Source organism: Calidris pugnax, unplaced genomic scaffold, assembly GCF_001431845.1.
Source record: "Calidris pugnax isolate Ruff unplaced genomic scaffold, ASM143184v1 scaffold175, whole genome shotgun sequence".
Lineage (NCBI taxonomy): Eukaryota > Metazoa > Chordata > Aves > Charadriiformes > Scolopacidae > Calidris > Calidris pugnax.
Window position 1 is genome coordinate 530,665 of NW_015090888.1, and position 16,149 is coordinate 546,813.

A 16,149-nucleotide genomic window follows, 5' to 3' on the forward strand; every position below is an offset into this window, starting at 1 on the left:
CACAGCCCAAATCCTGCCTCACCTGACAGCATCAGCATCCCTGCGGGTTGAGAAGGTGCTGTTGGGTCCCCTGCCCTCGCCGCCCAAATCCTGCCTCACCTGACAGCATCAGGAGCAGCAACAGGCAGCTCCGGGCCCGCTCCCCGCCCGCTCCCCCATCTCCAGGGACTCTCCCCAGTCTGAACCTTCCACCTGGGCTCTCGGAAACGCTCCTGGTTTCTCCCCGTCCCTCTGTGCTTCCTTCACCTCCAAAGCCTCGCTCATCTCGGCGGCTTCCTTCCACCCATCTCTTGTAAAACAGCAGCAAGCTGAGTTTTGCTCGTCCCAAACGAGCCATTTTTGTTCTTGTCCTCAGGTCTGGGAAATCCAGTTTCTGCCTGCCTTGCTGGGAGCTGGCTCGAGACGGCTGAGCAGCCCTGATTAACAGCAGTAATGGGGAGTAGGTAAGTTCATTTGTTTTCCTGTTCACAACTTGCAGTCAGCCCAATAATAATAATGAAAAAGGATTTCACGTAGAACAGATTTTTCCTGAGCCTCTGAAACAATAAGCAGGAAGTCTACTTACACACACATTTAGTTCATGAGCTAAAATTTACATTGGAAGGACATGGGCAGAAAAAAGAAGAAAAAAAAAACCATAGCAGTGTCTGAATATAAGCAGCTATTCTATCTTTTTCCTTCTTCATTATATTGAAGATTTACTGACTATGGTGAACATGACCCTGCTGGAGTGTAAGAGATCATAGTAGCCTCCTCCTGTCTGGGTGCCTGAGGCCACTGAGAGTCTCCTCTGGTGCTGTCATGCTTATCACTGGATACAGCACATCACTGGATCTCCACTGAGGATGAAGTTTTCACACAGCTAGAATTTTTCCCCTGTTTTACTCCTCCTTCCCCCCTGTATTTCCAAACGTGTCAGTTTCCATCTGGTCTTTTTGAATGACTCACTAAAGGTGTTTTTCCTGACGCATCTGCACTCTGGAAACCTGCATTGTAAAAATGATGCAAAATCACAGATCTGATGGAACTTCATGTTAACCAGAGGTATTTCAGCATCCTCCCAAAAGTGGATCTGTATTCATTTCCAGGTCTAAATGAGAGGAAAGGTGAAATAAAAGCAAATTGGAATGGTATATTAATTGGAGTGTTATGTTAATAGAAGGCCTGTCTCAGATAAATGTTTTGTAAGTTAGTGGCTGCCCAGCCAACCGTTGTCATCCACAGTCTGGTGTAGACGGATTGATCAGGACAGCTGTCCTCAGGACTTTGACCACAAAGCCCACCAAACAGCCCTTGCACCCCACCCTAGCCTGAGATGATGTATTACTGACACAGCTGTGGGCAATTTCTTTTCCTCTGGTTTCATTTTAATCCCCTTCTCCCCCTCACCCACCCAGTCTAAAACTGTTCCTCTGTGAACCTCCTTTCTGCACTCTGAGTGATCTCTGCTCTGGTTGCCTTTCCAGTGAAGATTCCAGGTAAGTCACATTGACTCTTCTTCCTTTGTTCCCCCTGCGTGATGCTTCAGCTTGTCTTATCGCTTGGTCTCAGGCTCAAAGTCACACCGCAGGTTCCAGCAAGTGCACGTTTGGCTTTCCTTCCATTCAGCTACAGTATCACCTACATCAGTCTCTTCTGACTTCGGCCTCGGGGGTGTGATTCCACGGGCGGGTGAGCAAGTCCTAGCACCTACCCTGCCTGAAAAGCAGCTTTCCAGTTCTTGATGGGTTTGTCTTCAGCTGCTTTAGCATCCGTGCTGCTGCGAGGCAGGTGTCAGGCACACACAGCAGAGAGAGAGAACTGGAAAGGAGGAGGATTACATCCAAGTGTCCATTCATTCACTCCACAGAAGTATGTCTCGTGGCTGTCTCCTGTGTCCTGATGCCACGAGCTCTTTCCTTCTTTTTTTTTTTTAATTTGGGATCAATATCACTTAGCTGCTGGAAGCACTACCTGTCTTGGCGCCTACAGCCATGCTTTGTGTGCCATTTTAACATAGTGGATTTAATCAGAGGATAGACTCTTCTCCACCTTTATGTTCTCACTCATACATTTATTCATTGTTGACCTTGTGTACATAAATCTACATATTTAAAGTAAATTTCATTCCCATTAGAAGTTGGGAAGACTTTGTCAGACTATCAGCTATCAGTTTTCTCACAACTGCTTGGCTCTTCCATACGGCAGTTTCCATGCAACAGGGAGCTCATAATCAGTGAACAATTTCTAGTTTTTAAATAAGCCAGTACCTAGCTTTTACTTCCTAAATTCAGTTACACTACAACATTTATCATGCAGTAGCATAAGAAAACAGCAGCTATTTTACATTCTGAAGAAATACACAATTTCGTGAGAATATGATTTCATGAGAATTATCACGTAGGAGGGAAGTGACAGGACTGAATTTTTATAACAAGGGACTAAAACAGAGAACAAACCTAACTGTCCCCCACAGTTTCTGTCCTTGCTTTTCCTGAGCAACAGTATTCCCACTGCTGCTGCAAGGAACAAGAGGTAAATGACAAAACATAAATTATGTTTTCTTTGAAATACACTTTCTGACATGTTCTGAATATTTTTCTCTAAGCCTTGCAGGTACTTTCTTAAACAATAAAGCTATAATTTCATGTAGGAGATAGTGTACAAAACACGTTTCGTGCAGTGCTGATTTAAGTGCTGGTCTGAAAGATCTTTTTAAGTTTTCATACAGGGTTAGGAGATGGAGACGTTTAAGTAGAGAGAGAAACACGGATAGATTCTTTATGCAGCTGGGTATCTCAGAAGGAAGGAGCAATAGGAGACAGCCCCTTATAGCCTCCTAAATATGCCCCTCTGTTTATTGTAGAGCTATAGATCTCCTCCACAGACCCTGTTGGGAGACACATGCTGGGGAAGAGAGAGGGAAGAGATGTCATGGGCTGCAGGTCAGTGGCGTTAGGAACTTCTGTGTGCAGAGCAGAGCTTCAGGGCTGCCCTGAAGGATGAACTAGGTCAAGGATGCTGCTGGTGGAAGGGCAACGTAAAGCTCCCTTGACCTTTTTCCTCCCCCATTTTGCACCTTTGCCACAAACGCAACAGAGAAATTCGACTGAGATGCTGTAACCAGCTCATTAAGCATGTGCTCCTCGATGAGTACTACCTGGCTTTGGGGTTGAGTGCCAAGGTGAGTTGGGAACAGACACAGATACGTGCCTCCAGCAGTCTCTTCCCCCCACCCCATGCACCCAGGTGGAGTGGTCCCCCAAGGTCTGAGCAGGGCTGGGTGGGGGGAAAAATACTTCCAGCAAAGCTAGAGATGGTGACCTCGTGCCCGGTTGAGGGGCTGGTGAAAGCACAGAGCAAAGCAGTTTCAGAACAAGCTCTGCTTTTTAACAGCTTGTTCCAAATCCACACCGAGGCACTTCCATCGTAACCCTGAAGACGGGCTTATGCTGCAAATTGTTAACTGTTTGCTTTTTAAGAGATGTCTGTTCAGCATTGTTTGGCTTTTCTATACGCCATTGATGAATGTATTAAACCTATTTTCCAGATGTTCCCTATAGCTCTATATAAATATAAAGATCTTATAAATTATAAATACTGAAACAGCTTCTTCCTAAGAAACACTTCTTATAAAACACAGAGATATTGTCACTGCCCTACCTGCTTAGTAAATTTATTCTTTTCATCAATTAATTATCAGGGATGCAGATTATATCACAGTAGGTAATGCACCCCTGCTGTCTCCCTTTGCTGCCATTTAAACCACTTAAAGTGAAAAAAAAAAAAACACAATATAAATCTTGCCACCTAATGTTCCACTTTTGAGTAAACATTGGCAACCCCCAAATAACCCCAAATAATTCAAAATTCCTTCCATCTACGGTTCATCCTACCATTCCTGTCCCCAGAGGTCCCACTGGCAACCAGGTCTACTCTCCCATGAAAAGGCCTTGAAAAAGGATTCTTCACCACCAGCTCCTCCTCTGATCCTTATTAAAATATTATTTAAAATCCTGTGGCCTGACCAACTACTGTCACAAAAAGTAATGGAGAAACTTCCTACATGCTTCTTGCAAGATGTGTCTTCAGCTCTGGAAAATATACAGAGGCCTATGAAGTTCATGAGTAGGAGATGTTTACAAAAATAGTATCTGTATCAGATCTATAGAGGCAGGAATCATCCTCCGGGGACTGTTGCTCCAATATGCTCCTCTGCTGGCCTCCTGCCACTGGCAGTATGGATTCCCCAGTAAATGCTGCTTCTGGCAGAGGTCTCTGTAATTGCTTCATAGAAGTAATGGAGTAGATGCCACAAGAGTTAATTCTACATCAAGCCATATTAGCTACTGATAGGATTTTCATGTGGACTGAAAAGTAAATGAGATAGCAAAATGACTCATACAGTTCTTCTTTCTTGTTCAGAGCTCCTTCGGTGCAGGAGACAAATAGAAAGGCTTTTTATGAGGTTCAAAGAATGAAAAAAGCAGCGACAATGTAGTTCACATCCTGAAAGTGGTGTAACTTATCTGACATGTATGGAAGGCTGAGTCCTTTCAAGCTGGGAAAATATTTGAGGCTGTGTGAATCACCTGAAGATTAGAAGGGACACTGGGTGGAGGTATAGACGTAGGATATGTTTGCATTACATGTTGTGATACAAGCTCATGCTTACCTACACTCATACCTGAGCAAATGTGATCTTGTTCTGCCTGCACCAAGAGGTCATAAAAAATTTCATGAGAGTGTGTTACAGAGTCATAGAATCATAGAATGGTTAGAGTTGGAAGGAACCTTAAAGATCACTGAGTTCCAACATCCCTGGGACACCTCCCACTAAACCAGGTTGCTCAAAGCCCCATCCCACCTGGTCTTGAACACTTCCAGGGAAGGGGCATCCACAGCTTCTCTGGGCAACCTGTTCCAATGTCTCACCACCCTCACAGGAAAGAATTTCTTCCTAATATCTAATCTAAATCTACCCTCTTGCAGTTTAAAACCATTATCCCTCATGTCCTGTTGCTCCACTCCCTGATAAGGAGTCCATCCCCATATCTTCTGTAGGCGCCTCCTTCAAGTACTGGAACATTGCTATAAGGTCTCCCTGGAGCCTTCTTCAGGCTGAAAAACCCCAGCTCTCTCAGCCTATCTTTGTAGGAGAGGTGCTCCAGCCTTCTGATCATCTTTGTAGCCTCCTCTGGACCTGTTCTAACAGGTCCATGTCCTTCCTGTGCTGAGGGCTTCAGAGCCAGATGCATCAGTCCAGGTGGGTTGTCATGAGAGCAGAGTAGAGGGGCAGAATCACCTCCCTCAACCTGCTGGCCACGCTTCTATTGATGCCGCCCAGGATGCAGTTGGCTATTAGTTTACTGCTGAGACAGAACTAATCAATCCATCCCCTCAAATGCATTTACCAAAAAAACCCATCCTGGTTATTTTGTCCCATATTGCATTGCTGAGGACAGGTAATGGTGAGCCCCCAAAGATTATTTTTCCACTGACTGTGCACGGTGAGTTCTCAAATGGGCATATCCTGCTGAAGTAGAGACACGTACTTTGGATATCCTGGTGTCATCTGTTGAAAACTGAACACTGATGGAATATCCCAAACTAAGGTCAATCTTACTCGGAGGTATGAAATACTTTGATGTTAGCAAGATACTTTAAAAACACCCTGGCATCATCTATTGAAAACTGAACACTGATGGAGTATCCCAAACTAAGGTCAATCTTACTCAGAGGTATGAAATACTTTGATGTTAGCCAGATACCTTAAAACCACACTCATTTCAACACAGGTTGAATTTAAAAAAACATATGAAACAAATTTTAAGAATTTCTACAGTGGAGAGGTATGTCATCCCAACATATAAAGAGCAGGCAAGCAGGGGGCTAGCTGTAATCTAACAGCAGACAGTGCTCCCCTACCAATGTCACTGCAAGATCCCAGTTGTGTCACCTCACCTATTTGGCAGTATCTTCGTAAAATACCATCACCTTTCTTTGTAACACAAAGGTTTGCTGTATTGGTGCAGACACAAAGGTTCAATGCTCGGTGTTTGCCATTCTTTCTTTTCTCATCTTATCTTGTTATTTGCCTTCCATTAGCTTTTCTTAAGGATTTGTAGCTTCAGAACAACGTCGCTGATTTTTAGCAAGTGCAATATTCTCTCAGCATCTTCATCCATGTTTGATTTTTATCCAGAGTGATGCAGAAGTGTCATGTTCTGTTCTATATATATTAAATAAGATCTCATCTTTCATACAGTTTCTAGACTTTACAGAAGACGCAGGAAGGGAATTTACCATCTGGAACCGTGGTGGTGCAGTTTGTTCTGCGTTCAGCCTTTCGCTGATGCCTTTGTAGCCCACTGACCTACTGCATGCCACCAGGCATCACCTTCCTTCCGTTTGAACCGTGGCTCCCTGGCACTGCAGCTCAGTATCAAGGAACGAGCAGGTCTAGCCCGTTTCATCTGTCACAAGCTTCACCCACTCAGCAGCACCGTTCTGGTGAGTCTCTTTCATACATCTATTCTGCATCCTTGCATGCCCTTACCTTGTGTCTGAAGCAAGTTAATGCCAGCTCACGCGGAATGAGACTGGTGCTAGACAGAGCCATGCTCCGAAATTCTGGTTTCTTCTACTGGGGGCTGGGGCTTTTCCAGTGAAATGGGAAGGTGAGTGAGTTCCTCACCGTCAGGTAGGTAGCGCTGAGAGGGGAGGTCTGAGGAGGTTGCTTTGGAGGGTCAAAAGGGGTAGGTGAGATGCACTAGGAGAACAGACACCACTAATGACATAAATACACGAGGTGTACATTAGGGTGCAGGCATCTTTGATGCAGTCTGAGTCTTGCTTTGCCTTTTTTAAAACGTTTACTTTATTCTCTAGTGAACGTCTGGTTTCCAAACAGTGAGAGATACAGAAGCTACTTCTCCTAAAATGTCAGTTCAATCTATACTAGTGATGTTGCTCAAACTGCATTTTTAAAAATAATCTGCAAGCAGTTAATGTGCTTTTTAAATTCCCAGTGTTATGTAAAAAGGCACAATATTTTTAGCCTTACAAAATATCAGTTGTCATCTCTTCACTCTCCCTTTGATATATTGGAGATGGGGGACTAGAAGCTTGCAGAAACTGTAGATATTAACTCCTTTAAGAATAAGGGCTTTTTCCTGCATTATGATTTTGGAGTTATACAAATCTTAATAAAAACATACAAAAATACCCAAAAGCTTAAAATCAAGTCTGAATAATTCTTATTTTAAAAGCTAGTGATTCTGTCCACACTGCTAAATTCTTATGTCTGGAATAATGATAGTGTAATGTATCCAGAAGCAAAATATCGACTTAAACGGTTCACTCATGCACTGACAGAATGGCCCTCATATTTAAAAGATCTCCACAAAGTACCCTCTGCCATCTACCAGAGAGCACACAGCTGCTGTGAGTAGGCTCTGGCAAATCAACATTGACTCAAACTATTTTTGGAATCAAGTCAGGCCTGCTGCTGTTTCTGGAAGATCTGAATACATCTACCTGCTGTATTGTGCTGCATTCCATAAGGAATATGGTGGGATCCAGAATGTTTATCCTCTGTTTATTTGGAGGTGACCTCTCCATTCCCATCTGTGTTTCCAAGTCTTCTGAGGTCAAATGTTTTCACCTGCTGACAACCGCCTTAATAAGCACCTTTGGGCCGTGCTTCTTTCTGTGTTCTCTAATAAAATTTGAGGAACAGGATCTCAGAAGAGACTGCCTCACTACCTTTTCTTCTTATTGTCTTGCAAACCTTGACATGCGGATGATGCCCTCGGGTTCTTCTGGCCAGGAGGCATCCCCTACTGAAAGCAGGTCGGTCAAACATGTTTTCAATACAAGCATATCCCTTCGTTTTTTATCAAATCTCATTTTTATATTCTTAAGATAGAGGCTCGATGACTGCCTTAGGACACAGTTTTGGATACCTTGGCCGTAGGCCAAACAAACAAGAAGCAAAAGGATTATTTGCTGGTAGGACCCAGAAGTTCCTTTCATTACATTGGACACTATGTACCAAGGTGTTGGGAAGAAAGCTGTTGGTGGGAAGCTCAGGGAATGCAACACTGATCTAGAGAAATAGCTTTGTAAATGGCCCATTTATTTCTTCTGGCAGAACCAAGTCTAACACCGTCCCTGAAACCATCAGTCACTCTGCAGAAAATGGTTTGAATAGGGCTTTATCATAATCTGGACCCACCCTATTTCATTAGCAGCCTGATGAGATTCTGCTGGTTTAGTTTCCAGGCATCTTTCATTACCTGCTGCTCCCAGCTTTTAGCCAGCACTGTCACAGACATCATCTGGGATTCAAGAATCCCAGGGAAGAAGTGTTCTCCCAACTTTAGCCAGCACTGTCACAGACATCACCTGGGATTCAAGAATCCCAGGGAAGAAGTGTATTTTCATATGAAGCTTGAACACAGAGGATCTTCATGTAGGTTTCAACTGGCCAGATGCATACCTAAAGTTGTTTACATGTAAATGGAAGTACCTGGATAAGGGTAAAGGTTCCAAGTAACTTTTTTCATGGGCCATGGGAGCAAAGGGTCAGGAGGTTTGCTAAGTACCTAGGAGACACAGTCATCGTATTGACCATATTGACCTGGAGAATGCCTTGGTTGAAGGAAATGTATCTCCAGAAATGTATATCCACAGCTGAATTCTTTAATGCAACATCCTGAGCCCTTGCCCAAGAATCTGCTATTGACAGGTAGGGATGGTTCACTGTTAACAGAGGACAAGCCCTTTGCATTGGTGTAAAGTGGTGGTAGTCAGCTGATCCAGAAATTAGGCTATGCCTGTGCCATCCCAGCACACCTCTGTGCAAATTGCCAATGACTTGGTAATACAAGATGGAACACTTTCTGAGGATCTCCCCTGCATTTTGAACTATAGCTGTGGCTACTGATCTCTCAATATCACTTAGACTAGCTACAAAGAACTGGCAGTGGTGGCCTGTAACTGCTGCTACCATGTTCTCCACAGTCCGTGGCTTTCATACAGTGCCTGATCACTTTGCTAGACACAAAATGAACTTAGCACAAATCTCCAGTAAGGCCTGTCACATCCTTAATTTTTCAACCTACTGAAAATCATGCTCTGCTTGAAGATCAGCTCTCTCCCATAAGTTGTCACTTGTCAGAGACTCCTGGCTACCACTGAAAGGGCAGTGGCTCCGCTGCCAGGCCTTGCTAATTATCCTGACAACCCCGTGAAACAGTCAAAGATTTCTGTCTGGTCTGTAGTCATCTTCTTATTCATCCTGGCAGTAAGTTGACCAGCAAAGATACTAGTGGCCACAATGTACTTAAACATTGGGAACTGCAGAAGACTCCATATAGCTCCACACCTCTTGTTGTAGATAACATTTGGTGTAATGTTTTTTGCAAGCAAACTGTTATATTGTCTGTTTGGTTTGCTCCAGGCCCTTGGTTCCTTGATCACCTACACTGTGTACACACTAGGTTTTGCCAGGACTCCAAGCCGGAGTTAACCAGTTACTTGGTTTTGTGAGGCTTGTAAGAGAGGGTGGTTTGCTTCAGGATCCACACCCTATAGATAATCAGAGGGCTGGAGCACCTCTCCTATGAAGACAGGCTGAGGGAGCTGGGATTGTTCAGCCTGGAGAAGAGGAGGCTCCGGGGAGACCTTATAGCGGCCTTTCAATATCTGAAGGGTGCCTATAGAAGAGCTGGGGAGGGACTCTTTGCCAGGAAGGGTAATGATAGGACAAGGGGAAACGGTTTTAAATTGGAAGAAAAAAGATTCAGATTAGATCTCAGGAAGAAATTTTTTACTGTGAGGGTGGTGAGACACTGGAACAGGTTGCCCAGGGAAGTTGTGGATGCCCCATCCCTGGAGGTGTTCAAGGCCAGGCTGGATGGGGCCTTGAGCAACCTGGTCTGGTGGGAGGTGTCCCTGCCCATGGCAGGGGGGTTGGAACTAGATGATCTTTGAGGTCTCTTCCAACCCAAACCATTCCATGATTCTATGATAATGCAGGTGTGGACTACACCGGGCTTCAATCTTCCTGACCAGAACCATCTTCTTATGTATTCCCAGTGTACTCACAAGTCCTGGCATATGCGTGGCACATCTTCGTAGCCATGCTACAAAATAGAGAATTAGCAGTCTCCAAAGCCTGCTTATTTCGCTGTTTCACGCCTTATGCAAGAAAATAGCAGCACTTGGTGGGGGAGGGCACATGGGGGACTTGAGTGACCAGGATCCTGTCCCAGGTTAATGTTGCTGAGACTGTAGCTCAGCATCTCTGTCCCTTCAGTACTGAGCACCTGCACCAGATGCTTCCCTGGGAAGCCACCACAGAATTTATTCTATAATATGACCTAGGAAGAGACTCAGTATGAGACCAGGGCTGTTGGGAACCTGCTTTCTCCTCACAGATTTCTCACAGGGAGGATGTGGGGGAAGAACCCTTTTCCAAGGACACGACACCCTCCCCCCGACACATACACACTCTCAAATTATTCCTGGAACTTTTTGCCAAAATCTCCCAGGAGGTAACCAGGTGTGCACACAGCTTTGTTGAGTACCTGCATCTGCTTGATTACACCCGTTTGCAGGAAAGAGCTTGGCTTGTGCCATGCTTTGAAGACTACACTACATAATGAAGCGAAAAAAGGAGACTTCCACCACAAGAGCATGGCACTCGGGGGTGGAGAGAGGCTTGCACCACACACAGGAAGTCTTTAATTAGCAGGCTGACACAACTGTTTCTTTGACAGTCAGTTCTGACAAGCAATATTTGCACAGAACAGCCGAATACGTCACTGCTTGTCTTTGGTAGCAAGGGGTGAGGCATACCACTGGGCATCCCCAGTTCTAGAAGGACAGGGAGCTGCTGGAGAGGGTACAGCAGAGGACTACAAAGATAATTAGGGGCCTGGAGCATCTCTCTTATCAGGAGGGGCTGAGGGACTTGGGTCTTTTTAGTCTGGAGAAGAGAAGACTGAGGGGGGATCTGATCAATGCCTATAAATACTTAAAGGGTGGGTGTCAAGAGGACGGGGCCTGTCTTTTTTCAGTGGTGCCCAGGGATAGGACAAGAGGAAATGGGTACAAACTTGAATATAAGAAGTTCCACCTAAACATGAGGAGGAACTTCTTCACTTTAAGGGTGGCAGAGCCCTGGAACAGGCTGCCCAGAGAGGTGGTGGAGTCTCCTTCTCTGGAGACATTCAAAACCCACCTGGACACGTTCCTGTGCAACCTGCTCTGGGTGGACCTGCTTTGGCAGGGGAGGTTGGACTAGATGATCCCCAGAGGTCCCTTCCAACCCCATATCATTCTGTGATACCTATCCAAGGGTACCTTGGAATGTGGAAATGGCCACTTCCCAAGCAGAATGGGCTCTGGCAACCATCCATACTCAGCTGCATCCCACTGCCTTCTCCAGGCCTCGGCTGACTGCTCACGGTTTTCCAGAGTTGCAGAACAGCTCACATTCCACCGGGAGGAAGAGTTACCCACCGAGACAGCCTGCTTGCTTCCCTTGTCCCTCAGGTGCAGTGAGCCAGAGGTGTGGGGGTGGTGTGAGTGGGGGGAAGTGTGCTAATGAGCACCCCCAGGAGCCATGGAGTTGCCCCCCCACCCAAGAAGCAAAGGGAGGCAGCAGCTCAGCAGGAAATCTTGGTGGCAGGAGACAGGGAAACAGCAGTGGTAACTCATCTGGGAGCTGCATCTCCTGCCATGGCTCTGTCTAGGAAAGGCCTGCCAGCCCTGCTAGAAATGGAGCTTCTTCCCTGGACACCACCCTTGCTCCCCTGGTCACTCTGATGGCCCGTCACATGCTGGCATGACCAAGGTCATACCACAGAGATACTTTGCTCCCTCTTATTTCTATGTGGCTGATTTGCCTCACTAAAAAGCGTTCCCTGGCACAGGAAGGGCTTGGGGTTTTTCTTTTTTTGTTCACAGCTTAGGGCCTCTTCTAGTGTTTTAGTCAGGGTCATCTAGGTGGGATTTGAAGACCCGCAGTGACACTTTTCAGAGATGGCAGCTGCTCTCTGTAGCTGCTAAATGGCTCCCTTTCTTGGGGAGGGACACTTCGGAAGCATGCTTCCCACAGCAGACTCAGTTTGGAAGGGAAACAGCAGAAGGACACCACTTATCTGCCCCGGGCAGCTGGTTGCTCAGGGACTTCTCCAGGAGAATTGGTGACCTTTGCAAATGGCATTCTTGACTGCGTGACAGTTTCACGGATGCAGGAGGATGACTGGGCTCATGAGGGCTGGAGGCTCTGCCGTCCCCAGCGCATCTCTGTGTTTGGCACCCAGCTGTCAACACACATCCCACCACGGGACCGGAGCGCTCCAACTCAGAACTGCTTTTTGGTCAGGAGAAAGACAGCTCTGTGTACGTCAGGGCCTCCACAAAGAGTGGGAGCAGCAGCCACGGCAGGTGTCAACCTATGCCAGATGTAGACATTCACATGGAGAACACCCTGCAGGAGGGAGCACACCAGGAGTGGGGGGCTGATTCTGGGATCACCACAGATCCCAGGAGAGATCTCACCAGGGTGCATTACATCCACTGGTCTGTATGGATGTGGACCATTTACTGCAGGTGGCCCTGCCCTGGACAGTATTGGGGGTCTAACCTCATCTGTACCTCTTGGCCTGGGTACCAAAGTGGACCCATTATATATTCCCAGCTCTTCCAGTAGGCCCAGACGTAGCGTTTAACAGAGCACTGGGTAACCTTATGAGTAGCACCTTTGCATTAATCAATAAAATGCAGTAAGACTAAACAGAATTTGTATGATTAAAGAAGCATGAGAGATGCAACACAAGAACTTCTCATTGGTTAGGGAAAACATGGACTCCTACGTGGCAACGCTAATTATTCGCTAACTCACACTGAGATAAAATGGCATTAATTGATCTGTTGATGTGGATGGAAATTACACAGATGCAAGATGGTTTACATTGTTAAGACAACTAAAGCACCTTGTCCAGCATCCAGACTGCCTTCCTCTGACCTTAAACCTATTGTTAACACAGATTGCCATTGCCATCCCTCTTGAACCTAGGTAAGATTTTCTGCCTGACAACTTTTAATTTCCTGTTAGTGTGCTCACAAATAATCCTTCCTTTTGCACTCAAGGACTTATTTTTCTTCTTCTTGTACATCTATTTTTATTTTCATTTTACAGACACCTAACCACTGCTAGCATACTCCTCATTTCAGCACCATACATGAATTTGCCACACCACTTCTATATGGCATTATTCTTTATTTACTCATTGCATTGCACATCTGAATTAACAGTGGAGATTCTTTACATCTGTCTCCATGAAAACTTAATCTTTCTGAGGTGGGTGCCTTGAACTCTAAAAATTTCTAGGCTTTGATTTGATGGCCAGTACCGGGGCTGCCGTCCTGTCACTGATCTCAAAGAAGTGCCCAGCCAGATAAATCCCTCCAACATCTGCTTTGTAGTGGGCTGTCACTTCACTCATGGTACAAAGCAGCATCCACACCACAATATACTCCAAAATACCAGATCACTCTTTTCATGGCATGGGACAGCTGAAGTGATTTATGCAGAGGACTGCTGCTAATTCTAGAAATTTACAAGGTCAAACATGTCTTCTGGCACAAGTTAAGTATACCTGCTGATCTATCTCTGTACCCAGATAGCTGAACACCTACTCAGGACTAATATTTTGCTTCAACTAATGAGGTTGACTACAACTGTGTACATCTCAAGGCACTAATTTCCTTTTGCAGCAGAAAAATGTCTACTCTTCCAAGCAAAGAATTGCACGAAGGAAGGTTGCTAGCATAAGGAGATTCTTATTTTCTTTCCAGAGGAGTCAGAATTAACACAGGGAAGTTAGTTCATCTTCATTTCCCATTATGAACACACAGACTTTAAATCCACTATATGGCAAGCACGAAACCAGATTCAAGTTTCCTCCTGTGTATTCTGATGTATTCCAATTCACACATCGAACCTGCTAAACACTCCTCTGTTTCAAACTTGTTTCCTCATAGGCAGGAGTTAATACAAAATGCCTAAGAGGGTCTGCTTTTCTTTTTCTTATTCCCACTTTGCTTGATCTGCCCTCATGAGCTTTTAACTTCGCCACGCCGGTGAGACAATCAAACATGCAAGCATCTGGATTTATGGGGATGTGACCAGAAAGTATGAGACAGCAGATTTTTTTTTTTCATATTCTCTCAGCACTTTTTAAATCTCAGCCTGAGACATTCTTTGTTTTCTCTGGAGTCAGGGCTAGCTCAGGGAACAGAGACAGAGGTCGGGCTGATTGTGTAAGGTGTGCTGTTCCCGAATTTGGTTAGCAATTCCACAATGAAGTCTTTGTAGCTCAGAACTGACACCTTCACCTGAACAAGAGGGGAAAAAGATTGTCTGCACTGGAAAAGTGACAGTGTTAAGAAGCCACAGCACCCATACAAGAGCTGTATATCCCTAAGTAAATCACAGCTATAGATCAATAATTCAACAGCTGCAGCTATGAAAGGAGTGTGATGCTGAGTGCTACACATCAGTAGAATCATAGAATCATTGAGGTTGGAAGAGACCCTTGGGATCAAGTCCAACCATCTACCCTACTCTACAAAGTCCTCCCCTACACCATGTCCCTTAGCACTGCATCTAAACGGCCCTTAAACACATCCAGGGATGGTGACTCCACCACCTCCCTGGGCAGCCTGTTCCAATGCCCAACCACTCTTTCAGTGAAAAATTCTTTCCTAATGTTCAGTCTAAACCTACCCTGTTGGAGCTTGAAGCTGTTCCCTCTCGTTCTATTGTTAATTACCTGTGAGAAGAGACCAGCCCCAACCTCTCTGCAGTGTCCTTTCAAGTAGTTGTAGAGAGTGATGAGGTCTCCCCTCAGCCTCCTCTTCCTCATACTAAACAGCCCCAGCTCCTTCAGCCGCTCTTCATATGATTTGTCTTCTAGTATGGGCACTGGTGGCATTTTCATACGGTATGTAAAACCAAAAATCCTCACAGAGGGCCCAGTTTTTTCCAACTGTATCATCTGGTTAAATGAAAGATGTTAACTCCTTTGTACAAACCTTGCTTGTGAAATTAAAGATTTGTTTACGCTGAATTTCCTGAGCCTTGATGAACCTCTTTGCATAGCTCTCTCGTGGGAACGTTTCAGTAGTAGCACATACTGGGAGCCTAACTGGTGTGGCTTGTGGTTTACTCACCCGCCTGTGAGTAAATTCCCAGTCCTGAAAGGTACCTGTGCCCATAGGTAAGACTTAGGAGGAGACAAGCCCCAGATCTCCTGAGCGTTATGCAATACGGTAATTTTCCAGGGAATTTCTAATCATAGGGGTATTAACCCCAATATTAAGGACAAGTTCCAAAGTCCAGTGATTGCACAAAGCACAGCAATTCTGTCTTCACTGCTAACCCGAGAGGCTTAGGAGCAAGGAGAAGCTGAAAAGACCGGGGTTGAACATGACATGCTCTGTTGTGTTGGGTCAGGCTGTCCCCGCTGTAGAGCAGGGCTGAACCCCCAGCCAGAATGGGGAGAAAAATCAAAACCGATGTGTGGCACAAGCAATCCAGCACAGCCACTCGAGTGCTGGTGTTTGATATAAAACAGTTCAGCGTTGGCCTCGCAGCCAGTACCAGGAGAACAAGCTGCTCTCCTTGCGCAGCGGGGTCATCTGATGTTCTCCTGAATTTCTGGAAGGCCGGGGGAGCGTGAGTCAGATGTTCTTGCAGCTGGTTTCGTGGAAGCGAGAGGCCAGAAAGGGAGACCCTGACTCACCAGAGCCGCTGAGCATCTTCCTCAAGCCCAGCCCGGCGACTAGAAGCCGAGGGGGGCAGCTCTGGAGGTGGGGAAGGCGGCAAGGAGCGGGGGGCTCCATCATCGGGAGGGGAGGCAGACGGGGTGGGCGCTGCGGGCGAGGGGCCGCGCAGAAACACCCCCCACCCCCCAAAAAAAACATATCTTCTTCACCATTTCTTGGCGGACAGAGAAATTAAATATACACACACCATCCACCCCTCTTTCCTGTAAAGCCGGGGGGGGTGTCGCACACAAGATGCGACCCCGGGGCTGCCCCCCCGTTCCCCCGGCGGGGAGGGCCTTTCCCCCCCCCCCTCAAGCAGCA

At 45.9% G+C, this 16,149-nt stretch overlaps 1 protein-coding gene across 5 annotated transcripts in view; it reads left to right on the top strand.

Annotated features, from left to right (window-relative positions):
- Nucleotides 1–348: 348 nt before the first annotated feature.
- Nucleotides 349–16,149, top strand: part of ZYX (zyxin) — a 31,575-nt gene continuing 15,774 nt past the window's right edge. For 4 of the 5 annotated variants that reach the window (XM_014947541.1, XM_014947539.1, XM_014947544.1 and 1 more), the window contains exons 1-2: nt 349–443; nt 6,248–6,492. In XM_014947541.1, the coding sequence (XP_014803027.1) occupies nt 6,363–6,492 (130 nt within the window). In that variant the 5' untranslated portion in view covers nt 349–443; nt 6,248–6,362. Of the gene's footprint in view, nt 444–1,420; nt 1,479–6,247; nt 6,493–16,149 lie in introns of those variants that run through there. The other variant, XM_014947540.1, reaches the window with a different exon arrangement.